Source organism: Haliaeetus albicilla, chromosome 12 (genome assembly GCF_947461875.1).
Source record: "Haliaeetus albicilla chromosome 12, bHalAlb1.1, whole genome shotgun sequence".
Classification (NCBI taxonomy): Eukaryota; Metazoa; Chordata; class Aves; order Accipitriformes; family Accipitridae; genus Haliaeetus; species Haliaeetus albicilla.
In genome coordinates this window covers 30,514,549-30,529,248 of record NC_091494.1, presented here as the reverse complement: position 1 = coordinate 30,529,248, position 14,700 = coordinate 30,514,549, and the positions used below count along the sequence as shown (strand labels likewise).

General features: G+C 44.4%; 1 protein-coding gene across 2 annotated transcripts in view; it reads right to left on the bottom strand.

Annotated features, from left to right (window-relative positions):
- Positions 1 to 14,700, bottom strand: part of DNAH9 (dynein axonemal heavy chain 9) — a 209,550-nt gene that overhangs the window by 72,391 nt on the left and 122,459 nt on the right. For both annotated transcript variants that reach the window (XM_069798868.1, XM_069798867.1), the window contains 5 exons: positions 13,947 to 14,182; positions 11,625 to 11,747; positions 9,334 to 9,538; positions 4,071 to 4,235; positions 1,540 to 1,680 (listed from right to left, as the gene is read on the bottom strand). In XM_069798868.1, the coding sequence (XP_069654969.1) occupies positions 1,540 to 1,680; positions 4,071 to 4,235; positions 9,334 to 9,538; positions 11,625 to 11,747; positions 13,947 to 14,182 (870 nt within the window). The remainder of the gene's footprint in view (positions 1 to 1,539; positions 1,681 to 4,070; positions 4,236 to 9,333; positions 9,539 to 11,624; positions 11,748 to 13,946; positions 14,183 to 14,700) is intronic.

Genomic DNA, 14,700 nt, shown 5'->3' with positions numbered 1-14,700 from the left:
CTATGTCTCTTCCACATTTATTTTAGGAGCACAGGGCAAGAAGTGGTCTCTCTCTCAGCATGGTCCCCACTGGTGTTCATACCGCCATCATGAGCATGCCTGTAGCTGAGACTGCCGGTGGCCATACTACAAGGTGGTAACACACCCATAAATCCCATCTGGACTTCTAGTCGAAGGACATTTTAGGCTGTAGGCTTGCTTGTCTGTCTGATGGCCACACAATGTTGTGAGAAGAGCAGAAACACAGCCCTCCAGAGGACTCTCAGACTGTAGATAAGCATGTGTGCAGGCCCATACCAAAAGGCAGTGAACATTCATGTCATGCACATACTACCTATTCCTTCATACCGATCATACACAGACACTAACCCAAAGTAAGATTTCACACCATGCTGTGGACTACCTGAAAGGCTTTTGTAACTGTAATGTAGGAAGCATCCAAGCTCCTGAAGGCCCAGCTGCTTGGGACCCTTCTTGTGTTGTAGAGATGGAAGTAGGGAATTACATGCCTTTTGTACAGAAGGTGGCAATAAACCCCCGGTGATGTGGTCTCAGTGGGACAGGACTGCGTTTAGAGAGTGATGCAATGTTTTAATACTGTCATTTGGGAAGTCAGGACTGTTGCAACATCAAGGTCTTGGATAATTGTTAAGGGCTGTGGCAATTCCTGTTAACTTATGAAATAGCTGCACAGGCATTAGGGCCCTGATGACATCACAGATACAGAAACAATGTAAATATAAAGAAAAGATTAACTAATGGAACAAGTGACTCCAAATGCCATGCAAAATCTCTGTGCATAAATATATAAAATACATAGAAAAAAGTACTTTGTTGGCTCTTTCCCCATATGATATTTTTAAATCCATTGGTCACCTTGTTCTGCCACACCAAGGCTGTGAATATAGAAGAAAGAACAAATGGCTTGTAAGGTTGTGCTTTGCAAAGAGATTTCCTGGATTTTTAGTAATAAAGGATGTTAATGCATTGCTAAGTCGGACTGTGTGTTTCCAGAAGACTTCAACTGCTTAGAAAGAAACCAAGCAAAAGAAAGAAAAGCTAATTAAGGCTCATCTAACCTGATCCCAGTCTGACCACCTGCAGTGGGCTGACTGACAAATTCAGAGCTGAGTAGGGACCCTGGCCCACAATCAGCGCTCAACACAGAGGGACCTTTTCTTTTGGCATTCAGACCACTCCTCACTGGGTCTGTGCAGGTACTGCTGAAACTCTGCTCCTTCCACCGAGGGCAGCAATGAACGCACTCTGCTCAGCGTTTGCAGTGAGTTTGGGATAAATCTTTCCCAATGAGCACTAAACACTATCACAACACAACTTAAGAGTAATGTATGTTAAGAAGACATATAAAGGAATAAATTACAGGAAACTTCTCCATAAAACCAGATCAGCAGAATGTTTTCAGTTAGATCACCTTTTTTTCTGGGAGTTCAAATACCCCCAAGAGGCCCAAGATGATGACTTTGAACCTCAGTAAGAGAGAGAAGCAGCAGTATGGCCCACAGCTCATGGGGACAGTACCTTCAGAGAGAACTGGTACATGGGATGGATGGCATGGAGGTCATTCATGATGAAGTACAGCAGAGAGGCCCGCGCGGCAGCGGGCCTGTAGTGCTCTCTGGCCTCGTTAATCTTGGTTTCTGTCACCTTAGACTCCTGGACCTGGGAGGAAAACACAGAACAAAATTACTGTGAAAACATCTTTGCAAATTGAGTACGCAGCCCAGGGGAGCGTTGACATCTGCCACAAAGACGTCAGGCCAAGCAGTGGGCAACCTGCATGCGACCACTACAGGGACCAGCCTCTGCCCTCTGAACCATGGTGCAGCCAGGCTTGAGCCACCTGCTCCCACCACCCCCTTCCTCTGGCACATTCTCCATTTAACTGCATTTACCACCCTGTTGCCCAATCCTCTGTTTTCCTGAGCCCCCTCCAGGCTTCTCACTAGGATCCCTGCTCTTTACTAACTGGAATTGGTTTTTCTCATCAATGAGTTTCTCCTTCTAATTACCCCCCTTCCTGTGCAGGTCATTAATAACACAGGGCTGAACAGACTTAGTGCTGCTCTTGAGGCAGCTTTCCCCAAGGCTGAAAACTGCTAATTTATAACAGCTCTTTGCTGTCTTTCCTCACGAGCATTTAACACACCCCTACCTTGCTGGCCAGGTGTCTGCTGTGATGGACATGGTGAAAATTCTTTTGGCAGATACATCACCCCATTATTGTCTCAGTCCTGTTCATTCTTTCATTCCACTTCAGCAGCATGAAGTGACATCCTCAAGCCTCTTGGGGATTATTTTAGACTCTGGCTATGTACAGTCATAAGTGTCTTGCAACACAGCCACATGCTGCTGAGCCAGTGCTGATCCAGCTAGCTCAGCAAACCATGCAACGGGGATGTGGCAGAAAAGGGCTCAGCACACGTTGTACAAGCCATGAGGGCATGCCACAGCCCCCACCGAAATGCATGCCACTGGGTCTCCCTCTGTCGTGACCTGAGCTGGTGTGAGCACATCTGGCTGGGGCACATCAAACTTTCCCAACGAAGCACAGACTGAGCCTTAATCTGTTGGGTGCACCCAACGTATGTTGGGATCTGTGGGATTAGTCTGTTTGCACATCCCTATGAGCAATGATGGACTGTAATATCTGCGACCCCAAAGAGCAGCTTCACCATCTACTGCAGAAACAAGCATCTGCATAGGCCACAAATCACCTGTCTACATCAGATGAGTCTCCCTTTTGACAGCACCCATGTCTCTCCACTGACTACAAAGGGAGCCCAGAGTCTAGCTTTGACTTAGGCAACTAACTTTTAGATATCCCATTCCCAAAATGATTAATAAATCCAGTAAAGTAAAAGCCAGAGGTGGAGAAGACAGTTGCTTTCCATAAATAGAACAGGGGGGACTTCCATAGGAAGGAAAATGTTGGCTGAACATTTTTCTTTGGGTAGACAGACAAAAAACAGAGTAAGGATTGACCTGAGAAGCCTCTAACGGGGCCCTGAGACAGCTTTCCATGTGGGTACCAAACTCATAAAAACCATGTGCAAACTCCAAAATTCATCCCTATTGCCACAGAGCTGGCAGTGACCAGCTTTACGACCACAACTTGTTTAGAAATTGAAGCACCTCAGGAACACCTACTTCAAGAGGGAGATGCCAAGCTTGCCAGGTGAAAACATCCCTTCAACATCCCCTTTGGGGGTTCAAGCAAACCCTCCTTAGGGAGCTGAATGCATCTGATGTACCACATATGGCTAGCAGAAATAATTTCTATTTTTAATGTGGAGGATCACTTAGTTTCTTGGTTGCTGGGGCTACAGCACTGGGAAGTGAGAGGCAGTTCCAGCCCAACCCCAGCACATGGGTAACTTATCCAGGCAGCATGGGCCAGTGAGCTAGAGGAGGACGAGTGTGGGCTGTGAAGATGGCAGGACTGCAGAAGGAAGCAGTTGAGAATGCCTATATAGGAGTCCTATAGCAATCCTGGTATGACAACCACACTTCTCAAATTCCCTCAGTGGCAGAGTGTGCATTTAACCAACCCCATTTAGCTAGCAAGGTGAACTAGGTAGGTGGCAATGCTGACACTGCACAGCTAATACAAATGCTGATTTATACTCTAAGGAATGGAAGGGTATGAAATACCCAAGTTCTTGCAGATTTACTCAAGATCGCAAACTCAACAGATTCCAGTCCCCGGTCAGTACTAAAATCCAGTTTAATTGAGGAAGTGTGATGTATTCAAGATTATGCTGGAACAGTTTAAAGCTGCCTTGATACAGTGTGTAAATTTTATTGTCTTTACATCAGGCACTGACGTTTTCTCTTGGTCTTAAATAGGCCATTTAACATACAAAAGCTCCAAAGAACTAAATGGCCTGAAGCTGTCCAGAATGGAGAGCGCTTCAATTTATACCCATTTCTATTCTCTACTCAGCAGAAGGGGCAGACATGGGCAGAGTAAAGAAGTTACGTTCCACCCAGAAATCCTTAAAGATAACATCACACACATGCTTTTCTCTAGGCTATCACTATCTTTGTACCTTCTCTTCAATTTCTGCAGCCGTCTGTTTAGTGATCTCCAAGTTCTCCACCAATGCTGTGTCTCCCAGGAAGTTCCCAGATGCTGATGACAGCCGGGAGAGCAAGTTGTCCTCTAATGTTTTCAAGGTGATTTTGAATCCATTCTGTTGCTTTGTGAGATCTGACTGCAAATAATAAATTCAGAAAGTTTTAGCCACAAAACACATGGTAAAATAAAGATTAACTACCTTGATATGGGAACAGGCTTCTAACTGACAATTGCCATAGTCCAATATTGCTTACTCCTGCTCTCTGCAACTCCTGGGCATCAGCAGAACTCTTTGATCACTCCATATCCAACAAGCCATCAACTCAGAGAAACCCTGAACAGCACAGAAAGCACCAGGAGAACTAAGCCCTTTCACTAGGAACGTATTAAAATTCTGGAAATTAATCAGGAGGAAAAGACCTTCATCCCCCATCTCAAATATATCTTCTGCACCTCTGTCTTAGAAGTATCTATTGGGCTGAAGTCAGCCTGGATAGCCCCTGCTGCTTCTCACCACTCCTGGTGAACCCCTGCACTTGCCACTACACACCAACACCAGTCACACCAGCAACGAGGACCACACAGTTGAAACCTGATAGCAAAACCAGCAGCAAGTTCACTTGGGTCCAGAGATGAGTACAACGCATCTCAGGCTCAGAACTGAGGGCAAAATCACAGCCTCACTTGATTGCTGCTCCTGTTTGTATTCTGGCCTTGAGATCTCACTGGGACCAGTGGCTTACCATGCTAGAAGCTGTACATGCAAAGACAAAGTCCCCCTGCCAAAGGATTTGCAAACTCAGCACAAAGACAGCCTAGCAGGTACAGACCAGTAACAACCTTCTTGCCTCAAGGGCAGATTTTCTGAATTATAGTGAAAATTCTTCCAATTTATGTGAAATATCCACTCCATTTTCCCCAGACACTTGTTCCATTTCCCTCTCTTCTGCAGAAATACCAGTCATTAACGCTGTTCATGGTGGAAACAAAGACTCTCATCCACCTCCTTTTTGAACTGATCCTCCAGAATAGGCTTTCTCCCATGAAATGTGATTGCCCTATTCTACGTTTGCTGAGGGAAATGGCATTTTTCCTGGATTTCAGGTATATTACGTTATTCCGCTACATGGTCCTATTGTGAATGCTTATTTTTAGCGTTATCACAGAAAACATCCTGTGCGAAAGCTGTCCATCTCATTTGGATGCTGCTAAGATATAAGCCTGGTGACTATTCTCTACATAAATGAAGTCAATCGCTAACACCCTGGTACGTAAAACACTACTGTGTGACACACAGCTTTAAATCCTCAGACTGTATTTAAGTGACACAACCAAGAAATTCAAGAAACTTGCAAAAGCGGGTTTTATAGCCCTGCAAAAAATAGCCAGCTCCATGAAGTAGCAGACGTGGTGCACGTGGAATTGAGACAAGTTCTGGGCCACGGTGACTGGCACATGACAAGATTCAATGTCATACACCAAGTGATTTAATGCTCCAAAGACAGCTTTTGGAAAACATACCCACACCTTCCAACCACCTACGGGGTCTGGAAGAGCCTCAGAAATGGGAAATGTGACCCTATGTCTCTTTGAATCCCACAACACATAAGGGAGCCAGCAGTATTTGCTCTGTTATCAGAGGTTTTCAAGCAGATTAACTAACTCTTTCATTAATAAGTCATCTTTCAATATTTGGGCTGAAATTTCATATACTTGCTGCACACACACTCATTCTATGTTAATGTCAACCCAAGTATTCAGCAGAGTGTGCACTGAAGCATGCCTTTTATTGGTATTTCAGCTATAAATGGCTGTTTTTAAAGGCCTGTTCTGTAGGCATTACACAGAGGAGTTTGCCCATGGTGGTAAATATTTTACAAGTCTTGAAACAGAAAACTAACATGCCTAATTTTGTGCATTCCTGTCATTCAAGCATAGCATGCCTTGAAAAACGACATTTTGCAAACTATTATTCCAGACCATGGACTGTAAGCCCTGGAGTTATTAATGAGGATGTGTGTGATTTTTGCTCCAATAGCTTGCAATCACCACGCAATTTCTGAAGCGCACCCTTAGAAGTGCATACAATGCTGTATTCCCCACAACAGCCTCCATCTGTTGCAGCTTTATCATGCTATTGTTTTCAGCAGTAGCAAGGTCATCATTTCTTATTTTTGCAGTGGAGCTCATTATCTGTTATTTCACAGTTGATATATAACAGTGCTGCTTCTGGGAAACAGGTTACTCCAAGAGCCTTCAAAATTTTATTCCATGAAAACAAACAAACAAAAAAAGTTCACCAGAGTTACAGGCCAGTTTTGCAGGATTCACTACCAACCCCTTCCTAGCTCAGCCACAGTAGCCACCTTCCTCCCCTTGTCCTTTCTGCTGCTTTTATTGTATTATTTTAATATCACAAACCAGAGAAAAAAAAAATAATCCCTATATTTTCAGTGCACTCCTGCAAAGCACCTTCTTTACTGGAGAAGAACTTCAACACTGTCCATCACAGACTAAATGTGCAGGGACTTTCACACACACCTTACCCACTGAATCAGCAAGGCAGGACCCTAACTCATGGCTTATCGACCTATAGCTTGGGACACAGCTGCCAAAATATCCTTCCTACAGCTGTTCTCAGCACTAAACAGACAATTAATTTGATGCAAATGCCATTTGAGACATTTCAGTCCAAACAGTGACGTGTGGTGAAGGTGGGAGACTATGTGGACCACAGGCAGTTCCACCAGCACGTGGACCACAGTCATCCTTGCAAAAGGAAATTGCAAATGAGACTAGTAAAGGCCAGAAGTTTTGTATTGACCTGAGAGGGAAGGTCTCAGGACTTGGCTTTGCTTGCCTTGGCCTAAACTGTTTTCAGCTTCTCTTAGCTGTGATTGTCTCACAGCCAGGTCACTACTGCCTTAACCTGTTTTAGCCTGGCTTTAATTCAGAGTCAGAGTAAGTAGTTATTCTGGATAGATTGATCTGTCTCTAGAACCAAAATATGGTAGAGTGCAAATGTGGTCTCAGACTCCGAACACCCATTGTAACAGGAGTGGAATCCTGTGAATCAGATAAAGATAGCTTCAAAGATAAGGAGGAACAGAAAGACTGAATAACTGGGAATCAATGAAGAAAAAGATTATGGAAACAGACTGTGTTGAGAAAACATTTAGAAAATGTTACTGTTATTGTAATTGGATTAATAATAGCTGTTTGATGAATTTTGATTAAGTTACTAACAATAAATTCTAGGCTCCATCTTTGCCCATAAAAAGATTTTGAGCTCAGTAACTATTGTGCAGTACAGTAGCAGTCACCTCCATCTGCTCATGAGCCAGAGCCCTAAACCTTCCCCAGACACCAAACTTCTGTCCCTTTTGTCCCAGGGTAGAGAGGATGGATTAAAACACACCTAGAGAAGTAGCCTCACCTTTGGGGAATCCAAAGACTCAAATCTGTGTCTTCAAGGAGCTCCCCACAGCTATCAGACAACAGCCTTAGTGGCTTTTTTCACATCAGTAAATAGACCAGGGGCAGAAGAAGGTACTGGGCCCCTGGCCAGCAGTCATCCGCAGAGGTCAGTGCACCTGCAGCCATTGCCAGCCCCTCTCACCATGTCTAAGGAGAGAAGTCTCTGCTTTTATCCCAGCATGGAAGAGATTTTTTTTGACTGACTCTTCCCCATTCAGCAGAACATCTTGAATACCAGGCTGGTTTTCTTCTCCCTGATACCTGCTGGGGCAGCAGGACTGTAGCAGGAGCAAAGTAGATGAGAGGGAGAGGAAAGATAGTGGGCTCTGATATTACCTTGCTGTGGTGATATGGAGAAAAAAAAAAGTCTTAAATATTCTTAAACGACAAGAAAATTACATCCCACACCAATCTGTATCTGCTTAGTGCGTTCTGAAGCAAGATTACAGCCCCACATCCCCCACAGCTGGTAGCACAGCTGGCACCCAGGGACGCATTTCCCTGGTCCTGTGCCCAACCTCTTTCTCCCACAACACACCCGCCCTGAAGAAGCAGGGACTTCAAAACATGCGATCCCCAATTCACATCATTTTCACTGTTTTCTAATACGCAGTTCTTTTACAGCATGGAAGGGAAGTGCTGTTGGTTTTGAGTTACTAATTTTCAGAGCCTAATTGTAGATTTGTTGACTGCACATGATATTGAATTTGCCTTTCTTATTGTGACAGCAACCATTAACAGCGATGCTGCCGAGGCTAAGAGAAACGGTCCTTAACATAACAGCAGTTAATGACACCAGTATGCTAATCGTTGTCAGCCCCCCAGCTCCCTTCAGTGCAAATCAGCAAAGGAAAGCGGCTGTTTGTAGCATTTGCAACCCAGTGCTGAGCGTGTGCTACGGGTGCCTGATCAAGAGGCTTTGGGTCTCTCACAGTCCCAGTGAGATAGCCATGGCTTACACATTAAATCAGTTCATTATGTATTTTTGATGCCATCTTTTGGCTCGTTAGCACATGAGTCTGGTTAAAACTAAATGCATCATTAAGGCTGCACAGCTAACGTACTTTAGAACCTCATTAAATGAAAAGTTTATTACAAAACTGGCCTGGCCTGACTGAACATGTGCAGTAAATTTATTCTCATTCTCAGTAAATATTTAGTATTATACATATTTGTTACATTGGTAAATGTGCTATTAGAACAAAGGATTTTCTGTAAAAAATTATCTTCAAGCTGAAGCCATACTTATTAAGAGAGAGAGAGAGAGAACATTTTGGTCTGTTACAATCAAGTGGGAGGAAGAACCAGAACAGAAAAATTTCATTACCAACCTCACAATATTTACAGTGGGAATCTTATACCATAAATGCCTAAAATTGAGTGAGATTAATCCTACCTCTAAAATTAAATCTGTGAAGTCCAGAAAAACCCGATATAATGAGAATCTCAGTTTCCATTTGCAAGAGGAGTAGGAAAAGAAATCTCCCAAATTTTTGGAGAAAAAACTTGAAATTGCCGTCTAAGTGTTCCCAAAATACTAAGAAAACAAAAGACTGAAGAAAAAAATTCCTCAATGTTTGTCGGTCAAGGGAAATCACCTGATTTTATGATGAGCTCAGCAATCTCTGCAACCTTCCACATGAAATGCTGTTTGTTTTAAATAACAATAATGATGGTTATTTATTATTATAGTTATTAATGTTATTATTATTATTATTATTTATACTTGCTCCCAGTGTAAACTCTGAGCTACTGACCTTAAGCTCTTCCAAGTCAGGCCTCTCCATGTTGACCACCGCCGCAAGCAGCTGGTCCTCCAAGCCGTCTCGCGTGACAGTGAAGTTGATGAGGGTGCACTGTGCCTGCAGCTCGGGTTGGAAATGAGGGTTTGCCAGCTTCGTGTGGAGGATGAGACGGAAAGCAGGGTTGAAGTCACACTCCTTATCCCCAATCTTAATGTACCTGAAATTAGAGCAAAAGGAGCATGAGTGCACGTCTCTTCCAGGACATTTCACCCAAAGACAAATGGTGGTATCAGTCAATGGCATCTACCAGCATGGGACTTTGCACTCTTCACAGAGAAATCACTATTAAAGCAAAAAAGTACTTAAAATTGGACACACCTGAATCACTTCTGCTTTAGGATAAAAACCCCAGACAGTTGCCCCCAAATTTTGGATCCTACTTGAGAAGGGTCACGGTTTCCAGCAGCAGGATGGCCAGTTCAACCATGAACCCTCCTTGATTTTAACAGAGGCTGTATTCTACCTAAAGTTGGAGTTACATGGAGGAAAAGCCTCTCAGCATTGAGATTTTACTTAGCCACAGCTAAAATTGCCTAGTCAGATAAGGCCAACTCTGTGGTTGCACTGAGCTTGAGCAGTGAAGCCAGATTAGGAGAGCAGCTGGTTGCCATTCCTGGGAGGTAACACCACTCAGGAAACCCAGCCTTCTCCTGTTCTGCATTTCTGACATCAAGTCTAAAATTTACAGACACCTCAAGAGTCAACACGCTCTGAAACCAAGTTTAACAAAGCCCATGGGAGCCAGAGGAAAAGAGAAACTGGAAATGCTTTCAGGGATGCAGCTGGACTGTTATGGGAACAGTGGTGTTACCACAGGAATTTGAATACACTTTCCAGTCAAACATCAGCTCACTAGGTGTCCTCTTGGCCACCTCAATTGTTTTTACAGCTGTGAAACTGAGGCAGAGAGAAATCACGCAGCACGCGCAGCTCACAGCAGCACCCAGAAATACTGCCGAGAGCCCCAACTTCAAAAAACCTTCTTGCTCTGGGACTACCAGCATCTGTCTGTGGAGTCTGGGCTCATGTCCTGGAAAACATGAAACCTGTGGAATTTTATTTGATTTGTGACTTATTTTCCCTTTCTTAGGAAACAAGTGAATTCATAGGGAGTTTTGAGAGCAGAAACATACAATCCCAAAAGGGGATGTCTGGGTTTTTCACTGTAGGGGGCTCAGGAGTCCCACCACTTCTGCTGTACCCCCATCTCTGCTTTCAAACATTGCAATCCCCTTCACTGGGACCGTCATTCCCTCTGAAATGATCCTTTCCCTCCATCCTGCAGCTGAACCCACCATCAGCCACCCTTTTCCCCTGCAAACTTTCCACACAGCTTGCCTTTCCCAGCAGTTTGCATCATCCTAGGATATTTTAGGCACCTCAGGAAACAATCCTCAAAGAACTTAAGGAATGTGAAAGGCAGAGTTTAACAGGCTTTTTGTTATTTACTGCACAAAGCCAAGAGTAGGACCGTGCTGTGAGGCACTGCAGCAGGCACAGAGGTCAGCCCATGCCGGGCTCCTGCAAGTGGCAAAGCTGTTGGCAACAGACACTTTTAAAAGCCCGAACGACACGCATCCTCCTAAAGGCAGATGACTCCACTCTGCGAAAGCCAGCAAAAACAACATCAAAAGAGTCCCTGAATCAAGTTCAGCACTTAACACGAGGTTTTATTTGTTGCCATTATTTGAGCACACATTAAAATGTGCTTATTTTACTTTACATATAGAAAGAAGGAAAAAGTGAACTCCTTTGCTGCCCCTCTCACTGACCTCTTCTCAGCTGGAAGGTAACCAGCAGCTGCCATGAAGAACTTGATCTCATTAAGAAACACTTATATATTCTTAGTGCTTAAACCTGTAGCTGCATTCCTAAGCGGTGCACAGTGTTTGCTAAAACTCAAGGTTACTTTTTCTTCACAACAGCAATAGCTATTTTGGTAATAATTCAGTGTCAGGATAGCCAATTACAGACACCAAGGTCACTATACAAAAGGAGAATTACAGGTCTCTTTTACATGAGGTTTGAATGACACTGTCCAACAAAATGAAAAATCTAGGTTTATTTCAAAGCCATCCTATGACTGAATTACCTATGATTGCCTGATTTAAAATGCCCTCACTTCTGAAGGCAGGATGTTAGTGCTGCTGTATATGAACACCCACAATTTGAGGCCAGGAACAAAAAGCACAACAGCACAAAGAAACCATTCACACATGACATTAAACGTCCCTGAAGCTCACCTTCCTTTCTTGATTGTTTCTCGCCCCAGTAAGGGCCCCAAAACTGGATCCACGGATTCCTCCAGGTTTTCAATCAAAACCAGTTCTCCTGCAGCCAGGGCTCGTTCCATCATGTCCAAATACCTGTGGGGAACAGCATTGGTACCCACCACAGCAAGGCTGGATGTGATGCTTTGCAGCAAGGAGGATGCATGCGGGACAGAGGGGTGCTCCACACTGTGATGGCAGCTACATGCACATGCCAGCAGTTGTGAGTGAGAAAGAGGGGTAAGATGGTGTCAACATTCAGTGCAGAAAGTGGCACTGGCAGACTCTTCGCTGTCCAACAAAGAGAATCAGGTCTCAGACCTCGCAAGGGCAAGCAATAACAACTGCGTCCTCTTTCCCAAGAAAAGAGCGTGAGCATCAGTGAACAAAGATGGGACAGCTTGGAGTTATTTTTAGCAAATACTTTGTTTCCCCCAGAACCCACTGGTGCAGTTAATCTTGCATAAAAGCAAGGACAAAAAGCATGTTTCAGCTCCATTTTGCCCAGGGTTTAGTGTCAGATTTAGGACAGCTTCTTTCCTCATGAGAGAATTGGACTCCTTTGCCCAGTGCCTAACTGTAAAATGGGGATGCTCTGCATTGGGATGCTTTTTGGGAAGGGCAGGGTCAAGTGCTTGTGCTCTCTCCTTCAGGGCTGCTCTGCACTTCACATAACTTACTTCTCTGTAAAGAGGAGAGAAGGGCCCTGGGTGGGCAGTGAGGATGCTCTGGGTGCTGTTGCACCAGCACTGCTGCACTGAATCACTCCAGCTAACTCCACTAGCTAAAATTTAGGTTCCTTGTCTAAGCTAGAGAGTTTGGGACCCAAAGAGGCAACAGAAAAATCTCAGACAAGAAGTTCAGAGTGACTTTTAGGTCTAACCTTTAAAGGAACTGGTTGACACAATGCAAACCCCATCCTTGATAAGCAGCCCCCATTTTTCTGAGTCTAGGAATATTTTATACAAAGAAACAGTCAGAGAGAATGACAGCAGCTGCCTCCAAAGCTGCTCAAATGGCCCTTTCCTGAAGGAGAGAGGGATGTGGGTTTAAAACTCTTAAAGCAGTTGAAAGCAAAGAAGCACCATTTCCCAGATGATGAAACACTCCTGTGTTTACTATAATGGGGCAGTGAATGATGTTTTTAGCCAACGGCCCTGAGATCACAGCAACACACTAAATCCCCTGTTAGAGTATCTGCCAGCCTGGTGTATGGCTGGGGAGGGAGGGGAAAAAGAGATGCTGTGTTTGCACAGCAAGCTGTAATGGCAGCATATGAATGTTACAGGGTCTATTCTTGTTCCATTCTGGAGATTTTTATTTAGGTGCCTCCTCTGGAATCCTTACTTTTTCACAGACTGCTTTGAATAACTGCGAGGCATGGTGACCAGGTTGGCCAGGAAACAGAAATTTGCTCTAGTGAATAATGAGCTGTATTTTCATCCCACAAAAGATCAAATCTATTAAATTCTTGTTATTTTCTTTGAGGAAAGCAGAGGAGGCACCAGCAAAACAACTTGGGCAACCCCAAGACATCTCCAAAGCTACAAGAATTTGCAAGCACCAAGCTGGGGTCACTCTCGCCTGTCGCTTAATGCTTTGCTCTGTATTAAAAAAAAATAATCTCAGCACTCATACCCAAGCAGGGATTTGACTCTGGGTCTGTTCCATCCCAGATGGGACTCCTCACTAGTGAGTAGAAATAGGTGCAAACTGAGGTAGCAGAAGACTGGCCTGTGCACTGACTGGAGGTAAAAGCCAGGAGCGGAAAAGCCTTCCCATAAAAGATTTAGCCAGATCAATGCAGGGGTGCTGCAATGAGAACCTCCTAGCTGGTGCCAGTGTGGGAGCAGACTTAACCTAGCTGGTCTTCAGGGCATGGTGACCCTCATGGCAGCTTCACCCTCCGTACCCAGGCCCTCTCTCTTCTTCCAAGATGTAGGAAGCCCTACTCACCCTCCTGGGTGAAACTGAGTCAGGACACGACACATAGGATGAGCCCGATGGAGGATGCCATAGCCTTACATGTAACTCAGCCTCCAGCACACAGCTCTCTCCATTCTCAGTTTCAGAGGAGTTTCTATGGTAACTGAGACAAGCACTAAACAAACCCTCTATTTAATGAGAAATCTCTATCATTTTGGTAATGAATAAGCAGCTGATGCACAAATACATTTGAGGGTTTTCCTCAATGTAATTGGCTCAGATGGCTGCGGTTAAATATACACTGTTCATCAAATATGACAGGCAGATAACCATTAAAAGGTATTATTATGTGATAAGGCTGATGTTTACCCCTTCTGCCCAATTCGGATCACTCGGAGGTCTTCTCCATACTTCGTTTTGATCCATTTGATACCCTGCAGCTGGGGATCCACCATGAGGGGCCAGCGCTCACAGTTGGTCAGGATGGTGGCATTTTCAGTGGACATCCGATCAGCTGGCAGGCCCTCGTTCTGCCAAGCCGCTATATCAGCATCATCTGTCAGCATGGTCAGAGGATCGAGGGATGGAGTTACAGGGATTGGCACCTGGGAGGAGAGGAGAAATGCTTCCTAGTGTATCAGCAAAAAGTGGCGAGTGCAACTTGCAACATATTCCAGAGATGAGCAAGAAAAATATTTCAAGAAAAGTTAGCTTAATTAAAAACTGGTAAGTCATATTTATCAGTGGCTTCCCATTCTACAGGATAGTTTTGATCTAGTATCGTTTCCCAATCCTGTTGCAAATGAACACAAATTATGCAAGCAACCCAAAGATTTTTGCCTGCAGAGCACTAAGCACCCCAAAGGGCCACAGCCCAGCCAAGCAGACTCAGATCACGCTCTGCTGTGTACAAGCTCTCTGAGATGACAGCTTGGAAGAATATAATTAACACCCTCGTAAGCCTGCTGTTGTGTTGCAAAACAGCATTAGCAGTTCCAGAAACACTCCTCTGACATGGGAGGCCATTTCTGGGTGTGAGAACCAGAAAGTTATTTGTGCCAGTTTTGTGAGCAGAATGGGCCTTTAATTCTCCATTAGAAATACAGGCACTTCCTTGAAATTT